The 22,898-nt window shown below is 36.8% G+C and overlaps 1 protein-coding gene across 1 annotated transcript in view; it reads left to right on the forward strand.

Moving 5' to 3' along the window:
* HNF4G (hepatocyte nuclear factor 4 gamma) overlaps positions 1-22,898 on the forward strand; it is a 62,753-nt gene that overhangs the window by 37,625 nt on the left and 2,230 nt on the right. The window contains exons 2-9 of the mRNA XM_023519234.1: positions 4,308-4,479; positions 8,149-8,243; positions 11,050-11,156; positions 13,238-13,393; positions 16,688-16,775; positions 19,147-19,299; positions 19,428-19,664; positions 20,639-20,761. Of these exons, the coding sequence (XP_023375002.1) occupies positions 4,334-4,479; positions 8,149-8,243; positions 11,050-11,156; positions 13,238-13,393; positions 16,688-16,775; positions 19,147-19,299; positions 19,428-19,664; positions 20,639-20,761 (1,105 nt within the window). The 5' untranslated portion in view covers positions 4,308-4,333. The remainder of the gene's footprint in view (positions 1-4,307; positions 4,480-8,148; positions 8,244-11,049; positions 11,157-13,237; positions 13,394-16,687; positions 16,776-19,146; positions 19,300-19,427; positions 19,665-20,638; positions 20,762-22,898) is intronic.

The raw sequence follows: 22,898 nt of genomic DNA on the forward strand, positions 1-22,898 counted from the left end.
AATGTAATAAGCATCAGCACTCAAACTTTATATGTGGAACAATTAATTGTTGATTGTCTACAATATGCTAGCAACTCTACTGATTCTGCCCTTGAGCAGTATACAAGCATGGAAGGAACACAGACTTTTACATTGATAATTAACAAGAACATGTTAGCCAGGCATGGTGGCCCACACCTGTAATCCTAGCACTCTGGGAGGCTGAGGCAGGTGGATCACCTGAGTTGCAGGAGTTGGAAACCAGCCTGAGCAAAGGGAGACCCCTGACTCCATTAAAAACAGAAAAACTAGCCGGGTGTTGTTGTAGACTCCTGTAGTTCCAGCTCCTCGTGAGGCTGAAGCAAGAGGATGTCCTGAGCCTAAGAGTTTGAGGTTGCTCTGAGTTATGACATCACAACACTCTCCCCAGGGCAACAGAGTGAGACTCAGTCTCAAAAAACTAAAAATTAAAAAAAAAAAGACCATGTTAAATGCCACATTAGGGTCATACCCAGGGTGCTACTAGAATATATCATAATCCTCCCACTCCAAATTATAAATTTTATTTCAAAATAAAGGTAGCTTTTATTGTACGTGTAAGAAAACTTGAACCTGTTAAGTGCTTATGTTAAGCATTCATGGTTGTCTTATATTTTAGAAAATGTAGTAATGTGACTTCAGCCCTGAAGTAGGATACTTGACATTATGATTACAGTTTAAAATCTAAGAGATTCTCTGTTCTATTTTTAACCCTTCTCCTAATGACATGACTTACAGTCTACTGGAAAATCAATTTAGGAAATCAGGTTAGTCCACTAAGCACTTCAAGATAAGGTGATTCTGCGAAGCATTCCAACATTATCACAAGGAATTGCTTTCGTATGCCATAAAAGAGGGAGAAATAAGCATAATATGTCCTGCTGAGGAAAGTTACAATTTGACAGCCCCACCCACTGCAGCTCTGAAGTCACTCAGTTACAGTTAACTTTGGATTATCACTCTCGGATTGAAAGGAAAACTCACACTCGGGGCTTGTGGTGCGACTTGTTCTAAATCAATGATGAGGGTATCGGAACCAATACTGGATATGGAGATGGCAAATTACAGTGAAGTTTTGGACCCAACTTACACAACTTTGGAGTTTGATACCATGCAGATCCTGTACAATTCAAACGGTGAGTTCTCATCCGTTTATAGATGTAAAGCAGAGTAAATGTGATGGGAGAAGCAAAACTGAGCTTCCCAAGGTGGCAGCTCCTTGGTTTATTGCCGGAGAGTTTAGGGCTTGGTTTTTAAGGCCACAAGTCTGATCTTTCGCACGTCATCCAAAAATTGGAATTAGCAGTACTGTAGTTATTTGATGTTAGAGATAGAAAAATCCTGGTTATGTGTTAAAGTATCCTCAGGATTCTGTTGTGAGCCAGTTACAGAAGTAAAAAGAGTAATGTCAGCCATGAATTTTATTTGCTGAAAAGCATAGGAATAAGTACTCTTGTCAGATAGGCTGTAAAAGTATGTTTCCTAGTCCACATTTAAAATGGAACAAAGTTTCCCTAGAACACTGGGGAGTTGTGCTGATTGTCTACTCCTCTCATTATTTTAGTTTTCAATTGCTGTTGATGAGAAACTGCATCCAAAAGTACTATCAAGTTTTGCATTGAGCACAAATATGAAGGGGAATAAGGTTTATATTGTAACCTCACTCGAGAAGCTAATGTTTAGCCCCACAAAGCTCTTGGTGTTTGTCTACTGTAACATTTTAACTTTAAATAAGACATGAGTTGTTGAGGGTTGTGTCTTTATGTAATACCGTTTACTGTTGACTTTGCATGTAGAATTTTTTCCCAAGTAAAAATCTTGCCCCAAATATAACTGTTGGAACATCTAGTAATTATACATGCTTTGAAAAATGTGTATGTGTGTGTGTGTGTCTGTGTGTGTGTGTGTCTGTGTGTCTGTGGTTAGTTGAAAATTAAGAATACATCTTATACCGAGGATATCTAAATATTCTACTATACTCTATAATTTATATGACTGATGTTCTGGTTATATTTCTAATACATAATAGCTTACTAGTAAGAAGATTTTACAAACTGCCAAAAGATGAATTCTGAAATTTTAGCAGAGTTACAATGAACCCATAGTGTAAAGGAAAGTCACTATTTCTTTTAATCAGTATATTTTTTGTTATTTTTGTAGTTTTTCGCCAGGGCTGGGTTTGAACCCACCACCTCTGGCATATGGGGCCGGCGCCTACTCCTTTGAGCCACAGATGCTGCCCTGGAAAGTCACTATTTTGATTCATTATGTTTAGATTTGTCAGAGACATTTAATATTTATTTCATTGTCATAATAACGTTAAAAGAAAGATATGATTCATAAAGGGTAGGGACAGATTTGCCATAAATATTTACCAAAATATACTAAAAAAATTTTCATATGGCTATTTCCAAAGTGCTGCTTATTTCCTTGTATGTTAATATTACATAAATATGGGTTAAACTTGAAGAGAGAGTAGAATTTTTATACTTCTATCTAATTTCCCAGAAAACAATCAGTTCCCAGCACTTCCAGTTTCCATATTGCCAATATCAATTTTGTTAATGTTACTCAAACAAAAATTTGTAGCATTTAAATTCTATAATGCCTCAGACTAATCTAAGCATATTCTCATTAATATTTTTTTACAAATTGATGAAATTATACATAAAATTTTATTTACTCAGAAGTATTAGTAAGTACAATGTAAGTAACATTACATAATTAATTGGGGCATGACAACCTTTAATTTTATCCTTTTTTAATATTAGAAATATAATAATGATTTGTCTTTATATTATTATGCATTTGTTGATAATTAAATTTTTCATATATTGCATATTCAATATATTTTGAGATCATACATATTTTTAGTTGTAATCAACAGTGTTAACTCATTTAAGAAATATTTATTTAGTAAAAATATATAGTTTGGGGGGGGGGTTTGCAGTTTTTGGCCAGGTCCAAAACCCACCACCTCCTGTATATGGGGCTGGCACCCTACTCCTTTGAGGCACAGGTGCCGCCCAAAAATATATAGTTTTTTAAATGACCCTTTCTTCATAACTGTCTATTAGATGCCCACTATATGCTGGACATAATTCTAAGATCTGTAAAACAGAAGGAATCAACAAAACGTATAAATTGTCTGACATCATGGAGTTTATAGTCTATGTATTAAAATGAATAATGACTAACAAACCAGTAATAATGTAATGAAGTTATTAAAAAGAGTAAGCAGGGCTCTATTTTCTACTTGAGAGGAAGATGGGAGGTGTGTTCAGAGAACGTCTCATACAAAATCTGAGATTTGAACATAAACCTGATAGCCAGCTAAAAGAATAATTTGGAGAACTGTCCTTCAGGCAGAAGGAACAGTAAGTATACAAGTGCTGAGATGTGAATAGGGTTCAGTGGAGAAAAAAGACAATATTCTGGAGAATAGTAAACTGGCTGAAAAGAGACACCAGATGTGGGGCTCAGAGGGGGGGGGGGCTGGGGCTTCATCAGCAGAGCGTCCCGGGCCTGACATAAAGTGTGTAGACTTTACTCCGTGTCTAGTGACAAGTGGCGGCAGGGTTAGGTGCAGAAGGCTGACGATGTGATGTACAGGATGGGTACTTCTCACACCAAGATCACTTTGGTGGCCTGGAGGTAATGAATAAACAATAGGGTTTATTGTTTAGATAGGACGCTAGTGCAGTAATCCAGGAGGAAAATAATGGCCAATTGAATAAGGGTTGTCATGGTGAAAGGGCCAAAAGTTGTATATTAAAAATGTATTTTAAGTGTGGACAAAGTCATGGATTGGCAATGAAGGCTGGCCGTGAGAATACCAGGAAGACTCCTCCTTCCAGGTGCTGGCGGGGCCGCTGACTGACACGGGGAAGGCTGAAGGAAGAGCGAGTACTAGGGGAAAGTCAAGAGTTCTGATTATGACACTAATTTTCAAGAGACGTTCTTCAACAGTACTCAGGCATTTCAGACTGATTCCCGGGGGGACATTAAGGCTACAGATAAATACTGAGATTTTTCATCAGACAGATGATATTTAATGTCTCGGGGCTGGAGGAGCTTCCCTTGGGAAAGATAGTTGTTGGACTGGGCCTGATGATGTCGTAAAGTTTCAGGGTCCTAAATACGAAAGGGGAGCTTGGAGTGAGGGCAGCCAGTGGGTAAAAGGAAAGCAGTGTGTGAGGTCCCCAGGAAGTCAACGGTACACATAGATAATTGATAGGCTGATTTAATCAGAAAGGATGCTAACTCGCCTCTTCTCTTCTCTTTAACAGATAGTTCTGCCCCAGAGACGACAAGCATGAACACCTCAGACAACGGTGTCAACTGTCTATGCGCTATATGTGGGGACAGAGCCACAGGAAAGCACTACGGAGCCTCCAGCTGCGATGGGTGCAAGGGCTTCTTCAGACGCAGCATACGCAAGAGTCACATTTATTCCTGCAGGTACTTGCAAGGCTACTTTTAGGAAAGTCTCTTTAGAGGTGTTTCAAAGCAGCATGCACGAAGTTAGGGATGAAAATTGAGAGACTTTTTATATCTATAACTCAATGACTAAAACTGCCTAGCTGTAATGCAAGTGAGGATGTGCGGGTATGTTTGCAGGATGTGTTCAAATAAGTGGGTTTTTTTAATGATACATTTTAGACTTACAAAAGATCTATAGAAAAAAAAAAAAAGATCCGGTGATACCTGTGGCTCAAAAGAGTAGGGCACTGGCCCCATATACTGGAGGTGGAAGGTTCAAACTGAGCCCTGGCCAAAAAAAGAAAAAAAAAGAAAAAAAGCTCTACCACCCACCTTAGATGGATATAGTTGAACCTGTAGTGGATACCTCTCCTAACATTTTCTCTTTCTCTCTTGTTTCCTAGAGGTAACTGCCCGTGTTGATATTTTCCTTGTGTTTCCTTATTCTTGTGCTTCACCTTCATACATAATGTACTTTTAAACATTTTAAAAATCTTAATTTAATTCTTTTTCCACTACGTGTATTTTTCTGTACATTGATTTTTTTTTTTTTTGGCACAATTACATTCCAAGTCTGTTACAAAAATTATAAAAGTGCAGATAATTTTGGTAGCTTGTTGATGTCAGGGAGTGAAATTCAATTTTCAATTCTACAATTTAAAATTGATTTCTCATGCCCATCTTTGCCGTTGAATTTAAATGCTTTGTCTAATGTTTATTCAGCTATTCTATGTGACAAACATTTCTAGCAAGGTGTTTTCTTGGTTTTTAAATAATTGATACCCAGGTAACATCATAGCACAGTTTAAGTATACATATTGATGCTTAATTGATCAGCAGGACAGTTCCAGATGAAGATTACATCCAACTGGAACATGGCCTATTAACAAAAATGGTGGGTTTAACAAAAACAAATGGGTGCTTTCTCTATCAATGAAAAAGCATGTGTAGTATTACATTGTTTTAAGAATAGGTTGGACATTTGAGAACTTAACTCTCTTAAAACACTGTTATTTGATTTCTCAGGGTGTAATAAAAGTTAATAGATAACTCTCCAAATACCTCCCTAGTTTTCTCTAGCAATTTTTCCAGGACAGTTTGAGGTAGGTTAAAAGAAAAGCAAATCACCCACTTTAAAACTACGTGGTAAACAAAAAAGAGTTTTTAGATGAGTTTTGCTTTCATAGACATCAAAACTCTAGAGGTGAAAAATGTATCAATTTCCTTCAGAAAACAGGTTTTCTCTGTGATTACATAACACAGTGAATGCTCCTTAAAATTCACAACTAAAATAAATACAAAACAATAAGCCAACAAAGCTTTCTGAGTCGCAAGTTCTGTTAAAAGTGAAATACAAATACGCTCATAAAAAAATGGCAAGGCAAAGAACTAAAAGCAATAATCTGTAAGCATCAGAGGATCCCTGCCACCAGCGCTTCCACTCTCCTTGCTTAGGAAGAGGCAAAAAGCAGAGCTCGCCACAGCAGCTTTCAGACGTTTTAAAAGTGTTCTGGCAACAGGTACAATTTACCTCCCCGCACCATGGCGAATGCTGCTGCCAAGCTAGCTTTCTTTATGTATTTCGGTATTAAGCAAATGGTTTGGTTTTCCTTTTGGAAAACACTTAGTATATTTGTGGAAGTTAAGGAGCATCAAGGTTTTTTTTTTTTTTTTTAAGCTCAGGTTTTTCTGGTTTCAAATTTATCCGTTTCTGTAACTTTCCAAACTGCATTTCCACTCCCAGTGCTCCATCACACTGAAGTGAGGCTTGCCCTCCCAGAGCACTCTGAATTACTGTTTCAATACTCGTCACATTATACTCTTGTAAGTGACTGTTTTAAAATTTGTACATCTTGGTGTGCTCTAGCAGAGTGTAACTTCCCTGCATGGAGGAGACAGCTAGGATTCATCTGCTTAATCCCTATACCAGGAGCCTGTACAGTGAAGGTGCTTAATAATGTTTATTTAATTTTTGTCATTAATTTAACATTAATTGAATAGATTCTGCATGTTGTTTTTTTCTGGTAATCTAGTCTCCTCTCCTGATCTCCCTGCCTTCACAAATGTGTTCTAAAGCAGCTTTTTCTTCTACCTTTATTTATTTATGGTAGACTTTACTTCTCATTCAATTTTAAGTGGCCACCCATACTTTTGAGAAGAAATCTTTTGATAGGTCATAAAATAAACATTTGCCTTTATTCTTATACTTAATCAACTGCAACTTACCAGGGATATATTAATAGATACGAGGAGTTTTATGGCAGAATCCTAAAGAAATGGCGTTGTTTACCACGTGCTTGAGACTCACCTCCAACTACTTAAAGTGCATCCTACAACCACTGCAGCAAGTCCTTCTCCTGTTTATGTTATTTAACATCTCCAAGTTCTACTGAGAATGAATGTTGGGCCTGGGAATCAAGCCCAGACCTAATTCCAGAGCTTGTACTCTTTGTTTAAGTGTACAGGTCAGGTTTTTAGTGTATTCACAGACAGGTGCAACCATCACTACAATTAATTTAGAATATTTTCATCACTATATAAAGAAACCCCTAAGCAGTTACTTCCCAATTCCCCCCGACTCCCTTCCCAACAATCTGAGGCAAATGAGAGAATTGCTACCTTTGTTTTTATAGATTTGCTTCTTCTGGACATTTCTTGTAAATAAAATCATGCAATCTGTGGCCTTTCATGTCTGGCTTCCTACATGTAGAATGGACGAGTAATCGCCAAGTCCATCCATGTTGTAGCATTTATCAGTTCTTCATTCCTTTCTTTGGCAAATACTATTTCATTGGGCGGGTATCCACATTCTGTTTACCTTTTCATCAGCTGATAGACATTTGGGCTCTCTCCACTTTTGGACTAATATGATGCTGCTATGGACATTTAGGTACAAGTTTTCTTGTGGACAAATGTTTCCAAATCCCTGGAGTATGGCCCCAGCATGGAATTTTCAGGTCATACGGTAACTCCATGGAGACTGTCTTTTCGAGACTTTCTTTGGGTAGAGCCAGTCCTTCTGATAAACTGCCAGACACACTTCCAAGGCATCTTCTAACAGTCTAACCAGCAATGTGTGAGGACTACAATTTTTCTATATCCTCACCAACACTGGTGTTGTGTCTATTTCCAATTACAGCCATCCTAATGGGTGCGAACTGGACCTCATTATGCAGAGACTATATTCTCAATGCCATTCTCAACAGCCTTTTGATAAGTAATTGAGCATGTAGAGTCAACTTTAGCTGGATATGAGGTACATGTAACATTAATAGAATAACTGAACAGAGAAACACATCTAAGTCCATGAATCAAGCTCTCCTGTATTCTCTATCACACTGAAATCATTTCACAATGAGCAGCAAGAATTTATATACGAAAGATTTTTAAAGCTAGGTTTGGCTCTCATGACTCATGACAGCAATGGCTATGCATGCTGGCCAAAAACAAGACAGTCATCCTATAAACACTGCGTGGAGGGCAAGGCCCATATTTCCACGAACATGTTGATCATGAAATAGAAAGGTCATCGTTAATTGTTCTTACTCATTCTTTCTATTAAGTCAAGGTTGACCTTATTTATTTCAAATCTATTTGTCTATTTGAATAGTTTTCGGAAAACTAACATATCTTTGTTTGATATTATAGGTTCAGTCGGCAATGTGTTGTTGACAAGGACAAAAGAAATCAATGTAGATATTGTCGACTGAGGAAGTGTTTTAGAGCAGGAATGAAGAAAGAAGGTAATAATAATGATGATAATTAACGTTATTAATGAAAAGTGATAAACATACACACAAATCTTCATCAATCACAATAACCTTTTCCCATCTGTTCTCATCTTCCTCAATTTATTAATGAAGATTCCGTGGCAAAGAATTTAGCCGAAGAACATCCAGCTGGTAATTGATGGAGTCAGTCTTTATTGGGTGACTATCTGATTATGGACCAGATAGTCATGGATAACAGATGGATAGTCTCCATCACTGTTATTTCTGGCAAGAAAATGATTATCTAAGTAACATTCCGATGTCCTGTAGAAATACAAATGGAAAAATCTACCATTCAGTTGAACTTATATTTTAAACACATTTTATTCCTAATAAAAATTGAGTATCTTTATTCATTTCATGAATCTTAAGTGAACATCTACTTTTCATGCATTAATTTAAAAAATCATTATTGAACACTGCTACGAATTTCTAAACACTGTTCTAGGGGCTGAGGTTTCAATAGAGAACATAAGAGGCAAAATAATCTTCTCTTTCACAGAGTTTATACTTTATTGAGGGACAGAGACAATAGACTAGATGTGCTATCTTCGTGTGCCCTAATTTTATTTTGAACAAATTAAATAATTGGATTATATTTTCCTGCCTTCTAAATGTGGATTAATTTAGAAACCAATGTGAGGAGCACAGTCTGAATATTGGGCAGGATGTAGAAGCTGTAAGATCGTACACCTGTCAGATTTGTAGCCTTCCCCATCATGTACAAAGAGGTATTTTCACAACTATTTCACAAATGATTAAAAATCAAATTAAATCGAATCCACATAGTACAGAAATTTAAAATATATCAAACTCATCTTAAACATAGTCTTTTACTTGGTCATTCAATATACATGTTTTTCTTTCTTTTTAAAATTTCAGATCAATATAAGGGTACATATGATTAGGATACATTAATTGCATTTGTTATCAATATTTTAAAGATGCAAAACTTCCATTAGTTTTGCTCAGGTCGCTAGCTTCAGAGAAGAGTAACAAAATATAAAGTTCACAAAATTAATGGAGGAGCATTTTCCTGTTTCAAAAGTGACTTATTTCTAAGGTCATAAAAAGCTCTGTGTAGCAGTTTAGGGGGCTGATTACACACTTTGTCCGTACCTTCACGTATTTCTGCTCGAATCCTCTCTTTACCTTTACAGAGTGCAAGCAAATCACACTCTCACATTTTCTTTATGAGCTTTATAATTTGGGCAACACAATTATGTTTAAGAATAGTGAAATTATACCTTTTTAGGAACTAACACATTAATTTTCTCAAATAGACTAGAAAGTAACTTCTGAACTTCAAAATTGATGTATTCTTCTTCCTCACAATCATAGCATAATTGCAAGATCAATTAAGAGAGAAACAACTGTAAATATGGTTTTATGTAAAGGATGAAACCACTCAAAATATAAATTTTCACAATATCTTTTGACACTTTTCTCAAGAATGATCATGTAAATGAAATTCATAAAAGCATAGCTAACAGCTTATTGTTTTATCTCCACACATGCTTTAGCAAATGGGTTAGTTTAGGTTGAAAAGCAATAACAATTCCTGTTTAAAAAAAGACTAAGGAACTAGTAAGTCGGATTTTAAAACAAAATATTAATGCCTTACTTTGGATGAAAGACTACTACTCACGCTTTCTTAAAGGCAAAAAGTATATTATTTTTATCTTCTAATTTAATGGAGTTGAGAATCAATAGTAACTTTTGTGTCTTTTTTGCAAGATTTTGGTGTTTAAATTGGGGATTCATTTAATAAAAGAATAACTGAAGAAAACAATTAAATAGTTTAATGCTTTATTTTTCTAGAAGATCACATTAATTTAAATAATTTAAGGCATACAGGCTTTGGTTTTTTTTTTTTGGTTTGTTTTGGGGGGTGTTTTTTGGTGGGGGGAGGTTAATGGAAGATAATTTTACCTCCTGAAATTTGAAATTCAACTACAATATCTGATTTATTTAATTTTCTATATGACAAATATACAAGTTAATACACCCCCTCTCATTCTTTTTTATATTAAAAATGTAGCCGTCAATGAGGGATTGGGGAATATACATTATTCTTTTATTCCTTTCTATAATAAAAAAGCAAAGATAGATCTTCTTAGACATTTTACATGTAATATGTAGGATTTTATCACCTTTCCAAAGTCCTGGTAGTCAAACTTTAATCTTCTCAGAAGAGACCTCTGCCTAGGTCAACTTTTGCTTTATTAATGTTTGTGAACTGTCCCAAGGATGGTGCTTTATAAGATACCATAATACTGCAATCTTCAAATCATCATAACTAAAATAAATTTACTTTCTATTTTTGCTAGTGTTTTACAGGAAAAAGAAAATGGGAGTTTTGAAATCTCTTGAGTCATATTTTCTGAGATGAATTCACTCTTATCTTTGACCTGGTCAGTCTCACAGGCAATGCTCTTCCCCTAGCTATCGCATAGTTTTATTAACTTTGAGAGAACAGAAACCCAAGCTATGAAGATACAGTGTAGTAGAACCAGCTGACCCAACAGTTTCTAGCATGCATGCTGCCATGAGGTCCCAAGCAGCAATGTTTTCTGCGTTCTAGTGACAAGCCTGACTATTTGAGAGTGGGACAGAATGAAAATACTTACAGTTTTACTTTCTCCCACCAAGGTCTTTTAGGAAGATCTTTTCTTGCTTTACATATATATTAATTTCAAACTGTATATTCTGATGCACATATGTGTGTATGTGTGTATAAAAGAGAACTTACCAATAAACACCGTGATTTGCTCCCCAGCTGTGCAGAATGAGCGTGACAGAATAAGCACCAGAAGAAGCACATTTGACGGCAGCAACATCCCGTCCATCAACACACTGGCACAAGCAGAAGTTCGGTCTCGCCAGGTACCCTCCACACACCACCGTCCGGCCCTGTTTAGAAGAATCAAACGACCCCTTAAACATCGTGCTAACATAATCCTAGTTCATTCAAATGTGCTCATTCTCAGAATAAATGACATCTATACCAATTCAGGAGTTTTACTTAAAAAGTATTAGTGGGACTACTGAATTAATTTTCACTTTTCCTGGACAAGACTATTTTCTAAGTGAAAAAATTGAAATTAATTTGAGTGTCAGATGATTAGAAAAAAGTTTGCTTACAAAAATCAATAAAAATACTTACTGCATAGCACAATGCTCTGGGGCAGCATTTTATTTTTTTGGTTGAATCTGTAAAGTCAGCTACTGCAACTTCTGGGGAGTTTGGTTGAGACCGATCATCAGAATTTCTTTCCTTGAAAACTGACTTGTGAACTCAAGAAGTCATCTAGGCATCTGTTTTAGAAACAGATTTTTTTTTAATATATGAAAAGCGAGGATTTAGAAAACACAGGAGAAAGAAAGCTTTAAACTTACAACATGAGAATATCGTTGTAAAGCTAAAAATAAAGTTGTCGTTTAGAATCAAATGAAGAATTCTTTTAAAAACAGGTTCACCTGGTGGCACCTGTAGCTCAGTGGGTAGGGTGCCAGCCATATACACTGAGGCTGGAAGGTTCAAACTCAGCCCAGGGCCAGCTAAAACAACCATGGCAAAAAATAATAAAAGAAAAATAGCCAGACATTGTGGTGGGCTCCTATAGTCCAAGCTACTTGGGAGGCTGAGGGGAGAAAATCACTTAAGCCCAGGAGTTTGAAGGTTGCTGTGAGTTGTGATGCCACAGTACTCTATCCAGGGTGACAGCTTGAGATTCTGTCTCAAAAACAAAACAAAACAGGTTCACCATAGCATTGCCCCTGTTAGACATGGTAATAATACTCTTCTATTATAAAGCAAATCATGAAATAGCCAAGAAGCTAATCACGTCCCATAATGAGTCAGTGTGATAACTGGTTTAGTTTTGGGGGGGTTGCATAGGGGGCAGAGTTTGCTCTGTTGCCCTAGGTGGAGGGCAATGGCACCATCAATCATAACTTACTGAAACATCCAACTCCAAGGTTTAAGCAGTCCTCCTGCTTCAGCCTCCTGAGTAGCTGAGACTACAGTTGCCCACCGCGACACCTAGCTAATACTTTTATTTTTTGTAGGGACAGGTTTTTGCTCTTGCTCAGGTTGGTTAGAGCTCCTAAGCTTAAACCATCCTCCTGCATGAGCCTCCCAGGGAGCTAGGATTGCAGGTGTGAGCCACCGCACCTGGCCTTGCTTTCCTTTTTGATAACACGAGGGCAATATGATGATGTGGACATCACAGTTATCATCATCATTACTTGCAGATTACTTGATGATCCAATAAAGCATTTAGAAACTGCCTTCGGGGGGGAGGGTGTGTGTGAGGAAGTATCCAGATACCTATAAAAACACATATGAACATTCAAAAGCTAAGGGCATAAAAACTTTCAGACTGTGTTTTCAGTAGAACAACTTTCTAATCCAATTGTATTTTATGTAGTATATAGTTGAAAATTATATATAGTTTTAAAAATGTATCATTATATATTAAGTCTTTCAACATGCTGAGTCAAGCCTTTGTTTCTTAATTTTATTTTAACCAGCTTCCATGAAACATAATAGTTCTGGCTTCCCGTTTAAAGCTCTTCCTAGTTTGGTAAACTTTATCCCCTGCAAACATTTCTCCATGAACTTAGAAGATGGACTTCCTTAAGGATAATATCATTTTTAATTAAAAAAGAAAGTCATAGCATACTTTATGTGGCTCCTACCTATCTCTTTATGTAGCCCTTTGAATTGTGAAACTCTCCAAAACTTGTGGTAACTTAGTTTACAGATCACTGTAACTTATATGTTGGAAGTTTTTCATCTAACTTCTCAATGAAAAAATGCTTAGTATGTTTTAAGATACTGTGACAGTGATACCATTTATTTGCTTTAATTGTGTTTTCTTATTACGTCACAAGACAAAAGAGAATATTGGCCACGTGTGATTTTCAATGGTAAGTTAATATAGTGTTCTTCTTAATGCCAGATCTCAGTCTCAAGCCCTGGGGCAAGCACTGATATCAATGTTAAGAAAATCGCAAGTATTGGTGATGTCTGTGAATCTATGAAACAGCAGCTATTAGTCTTGGTGGAATGGGCTAAATATATTCCTGCCTTCTGTGAGTTACCATTGGATGATCAGGTAAAAGTTTAAAAAAAATAACGAACGTTTTAAAAATGTTTTCTGAACTTTGCTAAGTTCTTATATTCTTTCAAATCAATTCATAATGCTTATACAATGTCGTTATATTTGACAAAGGGTTAAGTATCTGATGAGGAAAGAATGTGGTGTTCTTGTTCATTGATCGTGTTTTATCAAGAGGCATGTTCGACTGTTCGACTTCTAGTTTAGGGGTCTGGCAACTTCATTGATTGGACAAGTGTTTTCACTCTTCAGTCCTCTTGGAGTTGACTTGGAGTTTAAAAGGCTTATGTGAGGGAGAAAGACAGACAGCAAGTGACCCCCACTGTGTGATAAAGTAGCCTAAGAATGAGTGTCTGGAAGGGAAATGGTGCACTGTTGAGTCTTGATGACTCCTGAAGATGCCATATAAAATCCCTCAGAAATACCAGGCCATTCGTAGATGGAAACCACACAGGATTTGTTAGTGGTGTCTTTGTGGGCACCTCATGCAACTGACAAAGAAAGTTTTGCCTTTCACGCTGTCCATTTTATTCTAACATTTATTATATAAAATTCATATGTCTGAAAAAGCCTGTAGAAGCATTATCTGAAATTTACAGAGAAACAGAGAATTCAGAAATAGTGATCGTTTCCTAATACATCTTCATAATTTGTCATATGTACATTAAGATATTTTAATTAATAGGAGCATGAATTTCATAATTAGTTTGTGAAGACTGGCTGTTTGACGTCTATTTTGGCCTATTCTTATTCAGTAGTGTATAATTTTTTGTAGATGAAAATCATTTGAAAATTTCCATTTATCTCACATTGAATTAGCCGTTAAGTGTTATACCCAGTGTGTATTTAAACACCCTCAGGTCAGGGGTCTCTGTCTTTGATCCATAAAAAGAAAGAAACAATCTAAGGGGAAAGGACATAATTGTGTGAAAATCAAAGAAGGTCAAAAGAGTTCCACAGCCAAGAAACAAAGTCATCATACGAAGTTAGCAGTTGTATTTTAAGAAGGCATTTCACCTGGTGACAGAAAAAAAAAAAAATACTGTGAAATCTGAAATCATTTTTTAAATGTTCTACCACTGCCTTCCTGGTATGAGTCACGGTCATTGACATATCGTAAAGATAGCTTGGCTCACAAGGTTATGCCAGAGTGAACTATGCTAAATTGCTAAAACCTACCAGTCTCACCCCAAGCAATATAAGTAGGATTATGTTTTTTATCAGTTTTATATGTTTATTATCACTTTTCTTTAGAAGTAGTGATTTGTGTATGCAGACAATAACTTTAAAATTGGGAAATTGAAATCCAGTAGGCAGCCAAAAACTATTTTTATTTGCTAACTGGTAGAATATTATCAACAGTGTAGCATGAATCTGTGAATATCTAATTTGGATAAAGTCCATGAGAAAGTAGCTTTTATTTGCATTATAAATTAAATTTTTATTTAATTCACCTGTGCATAGGTATTATCGACTCCAGTTTATAGTTTATAAAACTGAATCCTACATCAGTTAATTTTATTCAAACAAATATCTACCAGAAGGCTACTGTTCAGTTTTAGGAACTATGGGTGTTTAGTGTGAAGTACAGGTTGCCTTCCTATTCTCATCAAGTTTGCATTCTATTTGGGAGAGCCAGACAATAAAAATATGTACGAATTGTGAGTAAGAGAATTCTAGACAGGGATAAGGTCTGTAAAGTGGAATACGATGAGTTCCTTGTCAATGAATGGGAGTGGGACACTAAGAGATGCTTCAACGTGGGGATGAGTGGGGGGGGGTCTCTGGGACCTGATGAGAAGGGGCCAGGCACTCCACAATCTCAGGGTACAGGAAGAGCAAGTTCCTGCCTCGGTTCTGAGTCAGGCAGGAACTGTGTAGACAAGAGGTGTTGGAAATGAAGTCAGAGATGAGAGAGCTAGTGGCAAGCACTGACCCTCCTCCACCACTCGCCTCACCCCGGAGACCAGGGTTGAGGAGTTCAGATTTTGTGCTAAGGACCTTAGGAAACCATTGAAAAAATTTAGCAGAGGAGTGACATTAAGTGATTTCTCTTTTACAAATATCATCTTGGAAGTTCTTTTTAAGAAGGATTTAGGATGGAAGAACCAGAAAGGAAGCAGGAATGCCTATTGGGCGTATCACAGTAGTCCAGGTAATAAATCGTACAGGCCGGAACTGGAGTAATAGCAATGGAGATGGAAAGAAGTGGATCAATTTGGCTTATATTTTGAGAAGCAACACTAGGACCAGCTGGCTAAACTCTTATTTTGATAAGAACAAATGCTTGAATTTACAGTACCATTTGCTAAGATGATGAAGTAATCAGGAAAGCATTACTTTGATATACGTTAGACATGAAATGTTTTCTGTACTTTCCTGGTGGTGATGTCCAGCAGGTAATCCAGTACATGGGTGAAGCTCAACTGAGAGCTTGCTGTAAAGAGTTACGGATTCTGTCTAGACAGTGGCAGAACTCAGCCCTGCGTTTTCTTTTCACTACTTGTCCTCTCTTGCTTTTGTCTATTCAGCTTACTCTGTCTAGGAGATTATGTCTAACACACATTCTGTCATTTAGTCCTTGCACACCTTTCATATACTTTGAGATTTTTTTTTTATTACTAACTCCATTTTTTTTTTTTTTTTGGAGACAGAGTTCACAGCAACCTCAAACTCCGGAGTGTAAGTGATCCTCCTGCCTCAGCTTCCTAAGTAGCTGGGAGTATAGGTGCTTGCTACCATTCCAAGCTAATTTTCAAATTTTTAGTAAAGATTGATCTCACTCTTGCTCAGGCTGATTTTGAACTCCTGAACTCAAGCAATCCCCCCAATTTGGCCTCCCAGAATGCTAAGATTACAAGGTTGGGTACCACACCTGGCCAATAAGCCCATTTTATAGATTAAAACAATTGAGTCCCAAGCATACCAGATAACTTGCTTGAGATTAAACAGGTACCAAATGGACAAGGTGGGATTGGAGCTCTGTCTGGTCTTGATTCTGTTTCCCTTCAAAACAGTTAACGGACTGCTTTTTTCCACTGCCATTGTATTGACTCATTAGATAGTTTTAGAAATTCTGAAAAGTAAACTCTATTGACACGCTAAGACAGAAATCTAGAAGGCTTGATGATGAAGGCTGGTCATGCAAGTATCTGTGAATATTATAATTTGCTAAAATTGAAAAAAATGTTCCAGTCTTAAGAACACTGCAAGTTAATCAGACTTCTAGTATGCCATCTTTTAATCGTTGTATTTTATAATTAATTGTCAAACTTGGAATTTTTCATTAAGGTGGCACTATTGAGAGCTCACGCCGGGGAACACTTATTGCTTGGAGCCACAAAGAGATCCATGATGTATAAAGATATTTTGCTTTTGGGTAAGATGTTTTTAATTTAAAAAGAAATTATGCACATTTTATCTTTACAGTAATATGCAGGATCTATTCTGTATGTGCAAAGCATTTACAGACACCATCAAATGCTGCTCTCGCTTCACAGATTGAAGTTAATTGTATTCTCACTAGGCCTGATTTTTTCCTCGCCTTGATTGCATGTAAGCTCAGAGTGCATGAGATGATCAGAGAGCATTAAGATGTAAAAATAAAAAACAGATGTTGCTCAATAAACATAATATTGAGGTCTATTTAAATCTTGTCAGGACAGAGAATTAGTGATTTTTATGACTGTGTTATGCGTTCCAGTGTTTTTGAAAACTCCACCAATGTCTTCTTAATAATTATTTTATGCACTTTTAAGAAACATATTTATCTCCTATGATCTCATTACCCATGATATTTTACAAAATAATCAAATAAAAATAAGGGGGCGTCATCTGAGAACTTCCGATAGGAGTGGTATAAGAGGGAAAAGGAGGATGACAGGTGACAGAGGGCGTGTGGGGACACAAAGGACAGGCTTTTGTCTTCAGTGATTGCTCCAAGGTCCCCACATTCCTTAACTGATAAAATTAGGTTTTGAGGGCTGAGATCTTCTAATACTAGCTTTGCCTTTCTCTGTCTTGTGTGAACTGATGACTGGATTGTTTAATTTTTGCAGCAGATGTTTTGGCCCAAATATGAAATGTATTGAACATATATAATAATAGTTCTCATTTACTGAGGGCATATTTGTAAATGCATTATTCTAAGTGATTTCCACATACATACCCACTTTCTCACTTAATTCTTGAAATCAGCCCATGTGATAAGTATTATTATTTTTAGTCCATTTTGCAGGTGAAGAAATGGAGACAGAGGAAATTTGCCAAAGGTTAAAATGCCAGAAAAGGATAGAGCCGGGTCTCTAAACTACATGATGTGACCACATGGTCTAAAATGCTGTTAAATATTGTTTTGCATTTCTAGAAAAATGCCTAGAATACTATTCTTATTATGAAATTGAATCCCATACACCTAGAAAATAAAATGTATACTATAAATTTCTAATTTGTTTTACCCTGAATAATTAGGTTAGCTTTTCACAAGAAAGAGTGAGGATCAAAATAAAAAAAAAAAAAAAAGGTAACTATGTGAGGTGCTGGATATGTTAATCAGCCTGACTGTGGTAACCACTTCTCAGTGTATATGTATGCTGAAACATCACCTTATCTACCTCAAATATATACAATTTTTTTTGTCCTTCCTACTCCAGTAAAGCTGGAGAAAAATGAAAGAAAGAGTGAGGCTACATTTGTACACGTTGTTACCTTGAAGATTGTCTTTGCCTACAGTCAAAGACTTCAGAATACTTTGCTTTTTTGTAAAATCAGAAAGTAGCAATTTAGCTGTTACTTTAGATGTTATAATCAATTTCCTTATCTTATAGCCAGAGGATTTCTAAATGATTAGAAAGAAAGATTTTAAGGGGTTGGGTGTTCTAGGTCTTTATACGATTTCTGAATTCCCTGGACTTCAGCCTCACAGTGGTCATCTCACCTCCATTTAAAGAAACCAGGAAGAGGGGCTGTACTGAGAGAGGCAACTTATAAGAATACACATGCTAATTTTTTGTTTTTGTTTTTAGAGACAGAGTGTCACTTTATTGCCCTCAGTAGAGTGCTCTGGCATCACAGCTCACAGCAACCTCCAACTCCCGGGCTTAGGTGATTCTCTTGCCTCACTCTCCCAAGTAGCTGGGACCACAGGCACCCGCCACAACACCCAGCTATTTCTTGGTGCAGTTCAGCCGGGGCAGGGTTTGAACTCACCACCCTCAGTATATGGGGCTGGTGCCCTACCCACTGAGCCACAGGCCCTACCCTACGTGTGCTAATTTTTAAAAACAGTCTTTACTTAGGCTTGTGAAAACTGTGTTTCAATGATGTTTGCTCCTTCACATGCCCACAGCATCAAAGGAGGGCTGCTTTCAATCCGCTGTGAAGGAGAAAGATTCTTTAGGGTTTGTGTTATGCTCATTAATGAATAAGACTGTCATAGAGACTGACACAGAAGAAAACTAATCATTAGGTTTTCATTTCCCCTTGTCAATTATTAGCTTGTGATTAGTCTGTACTTTTGTGTTATCAACCAGTGACCAAGACTATTAAAAGGCATGTGATCATATTATCAATGTTACTCACACTGTCAGTAGTCTTATTTTTTTCTGACATAACTAATTTAATGTCCCTGAGAGAGAGAAAGTACTATCACTGTTCCTTCAGGAGAATAGCATTCTAAACATATTTTGCAAAATCTGAAACAACATCTGACAGTTTCCAGGGGAGGTGGTTAATTTTTCTTGCCCCCACAGGGAACAACTACGTCATTCACCGCAACAGCTGTGAGGTCGAGATAAGTCGAGTGGCTAATCGGGTTCTAGATGAGCTGGTTCGACCATTTCAAGAAATCCAGATTGATGACAACGAGTATGCTTGTTTGAAAGCGATTGTATTTTTTGACCCAGGTCAGTTTTCAGAATTCCCTTAAAGAATTAATGTGACAGAGAGTGAACTACTTTTTAATATGGGAATGTTTATTTCCACACTCTCAGGAGATGAAATCCTCAGGTTTTCCTTGTTATTCCTTCATTAGATGCAAAGGGGCTAAGTGACCCAGTAAAAATCAAGAACATGCGGTTCCAGGTGCAGATCAGCTTGGAGGACTACATCAACGACCGCCAGTACGACTCCCGCGGCCGCTTCGGGGAGCTGCTGCTGCTGCTGCCCACGCTGCAGAGCATCACGTGGCAGATGATTGAGCAGATACAGTTTGTCAAACTTTTGGGGATGGTTAAAATTGACAACCTACTTCAGGAAATGCTACTAGGTGGTGAGTACGTGTAAGACTTTCAGTTTTATCGATTAGCCTTGTGCTATGTATGTTAGAACAGTTGACCTATCTCCATATTTATTTCAACTTTGGAAATTGACATGGGTTCCTGTTTTTCTTTTTTTCCTTCCGCCATGACAAAATGCACTCAATTTCTTTCATTTAGAATGTCTGCGAAACCCACCGGAGGGAAATGAACATACTTGAATAGGTTAAATTCCCCATTCTTTTCAACCTCTAACCATCTTTCCTCCACAAAGTCCTTCTGATTTCAACTTTCAAAACCTTCCAAATAGGGTAAATAGAAATATATTTCCTATTTTTAGGACTTTTGGAAGCATATTATGTCATTTCTTGCTCTTACTCATTTAAGACCCCAAGAACACTGGATTCATGGCATAATCTAAAATATATATATAGTGCATAGCTTAAAAACGAACATTGCATTCTTGAAATAATTAATTGACATAAACAGTATGTCTCATGGCTGTAATTTATGTCAGGAATAAGTTTAAATATCATTTATTTTGTGCTCTGAGGTAGATTAAATTTCCTTATAAAATCGCCATTTTTTTTTTTAGTTTTCTGGTTCATAATGTGTTCATAATGATATCTCTCTGAAATAAAAGTCGTTCGTGCTCTTAGGGTGATCCCAGATACCATAAACTTGAGGTAAGTGATTCTTGGAATTGCCTTAACAACAGGCAGCAAACCTAATGATTCCGGGAAATGGCACACAAGGTCCATTATTAATATACAACATGATATAATGCAACATTAATCTAGCCAATGTACAGTGAACGCTGACATTATCCTTAATATGGCAGCAGTTCCATCAATTTAGTTTTGAATTCCCAAGAAGCACTTTGCAAAAATGGCAGTATTTAAGCTGTCAATCTAAACATTTTTCCCCAATGTAAACTTGCCATCTCTGAGGAAATATTACTAACACAGCACGTTTTTCTGTTCCATAGGTGCTGCCAGTGATGGGAGTCATCTCCATCATCCAATGCATCCACATTTGTCTCAAGATCCACTCACTGGACAAACTATCCTTTTCAGTCCTATGTCAACACTGGTTCACACAGACCAGATTTGTAAGTGTTTGAAAATTTTTCACCATAATAGTTCTTAATTACCAGGGAAAAAAAGTAGAATTGGGGGAAGAATTTCTTAGGACCCAGAAATTGCACAAACTGGGCAGAATTTCCTCTCCCGGCCACACTACAGGAGACGGTGATACTCAGCTAGTCACTTACTCACCCTAGGTATTAGTTTGCTTTCTAAAATGAAGACATGAGAAATTAAGTCTTTCTACTTCACAGGTTTGGAGAATAGAAAAGAGAGTACAGGGAGTCCTAGCTTAGTAAGTAGTGTGGGACCCTCAAAATGTCAATGCAAACTCAAACCACACAAAATTATCTTAATAAACAGTAGGAAAATTATTTTCTGACTATGATCTTTGAAAATGTTTGTCAAAACATTAACCATAGATTGTAAATATATTGTAGACTTTTTAAAAATAGTAATCCTAATTTTTTTTAAGTAGACTGTAAGTTAAAACATTATATTTAGTACACTATAATTTAAAATACTAGGACAATTGAGAATAAAAACATTTTATTTCATTGTGAAAATAATTGTGCAAAAGCATTTTGGACAGTGTTTGCCGCCTTCTTCTGTCCCTTCTAAAGGACATCAGCATCGTTTCCATGCCCTGACGAGTTTTACTTCTTTAGAAGTTTGGATCAGATTTCAACATTTTTTCCTTTGTGCTTTGAATGCCCTGAAATATCCTGAGAATTCATTTAATGTGAAGTTTTTACGTTTTTTCTTTCTTTGGGAATAACTTCTTCCTCTTGGTCACATCAAGTTTCCTTGTTTCTGTGGATGCATTTTCCTTCCCTAAGTTCCAGGTAGCCTATTTAGAAACCCAACCAGCGGCAGCATCAATGTTCCTACCGTCAGCTACTTCTTCTAGGCCTCCATTTTTGTTCTATATAATAAACATTTCTATAAAAAAAAAGTCAATGCAAACTCAAACCACATAAAAATATCTTAATAATTAAAATTAATATTTTAATTATCCCCTTTGGTTTCTTTTGTGCACTTTCACCTTGGTTGGTCAGTTCTTGCTCAGTTGTCCATTTTCGTAAAATGTTATGTGGCTTTGTCACCAGGGCACAAGGAGGCAACCCAATTAGTGTATGCACTTTGCTGCCCGTGCCTGAAGTGAATGAATCGCGTTGAAGGAGCAATCACAGACTAAAAGCTGTGATGTGAACACTTCTCACAAGGCTTGTTTGGTTTTTTGGTAGTTGTTTGTAGACTGAGAGTTGGCAGTGAAGTTGGTATTTATGCAATTACTCACGGTTAATTGTGAATCACCATGGCTGCTGAAATTTGAACTGTGTTGTTGCCAGGCTGGTGCTATTTAACGAAGCCATGATCACTGGAATTCGTGCCTGTCAGAATTGTGCAGAGTATTGGCCTCTTATGAAAATTCTTTGGAACTCATTTGATTATGTAAATACTTGGAGTTGTTAGTAGCTGAGTTAATCTGATGTTATTATACCCTTAATGGAAATTCTATTTTTCTAAGCTACTTCAGTGATAAAAATGTAGACTTTAAAAAAAATCTGGATTTTGGGCAGCACCTGTGGCTCAAAGGAGTAGGACACTGGCCCCATATGCTGGAAGTGATGGGTTCAAACCCAGCCCCGGCCAGAAACTGCAAAAAGAAAAAACATTTTAAAAATCTGGATTTTTATTTAAGAAAACATTTAGAATTAATTGAATGATGGCTTCTGACTTTATACTAATTAAATCCTGGCTTTACCTTTGTTCTATTGCCCCAAACCAGCCAATTCATTGGGATGACTTGAGTTATGCTGATGTAATTGCTGTCCATACCTTCAATGCCTCCTGAATTTGCACTAGTCTGTAGAACTAGTTACAATGTTGTTCTATGCAAGTGTTCACTGCAATGCAGCAACAATCCAGTGAGCACCACCTGACTGCCAGGTAGTGGTCAGGAAAGTCAAGGGCACAGACCTACACATTTTCATCCTGTCCTTTAGATACAGCACTGGGAGACCTTTGTGTAGTGTCTGAAACACAAAGTTCTTTTCGTATATGAGAGGCAGAAATGAAATTGTTACGAAAAAATACAAGTGGTGGAATAAATATGGCATATCAAATTTGTGGGCCACAAATTGAAAAACATTATTTGGG

This window comes from Otolemur garnettii, unplaced genomic scaffold (assembly GCF_000181295.1).
Source record: "Otolemur garnettii isolate 467f Iridium unplaced genomic scaffold, OtoGar3 scaffold00163, whole genome shotgun sequence".
NCBI classification, from domain to species: Eukaryota; Metazoa; Chordata; class Mammalia; order Primates; family Galagidae; genus Otolemur; species Otolemur garnettii.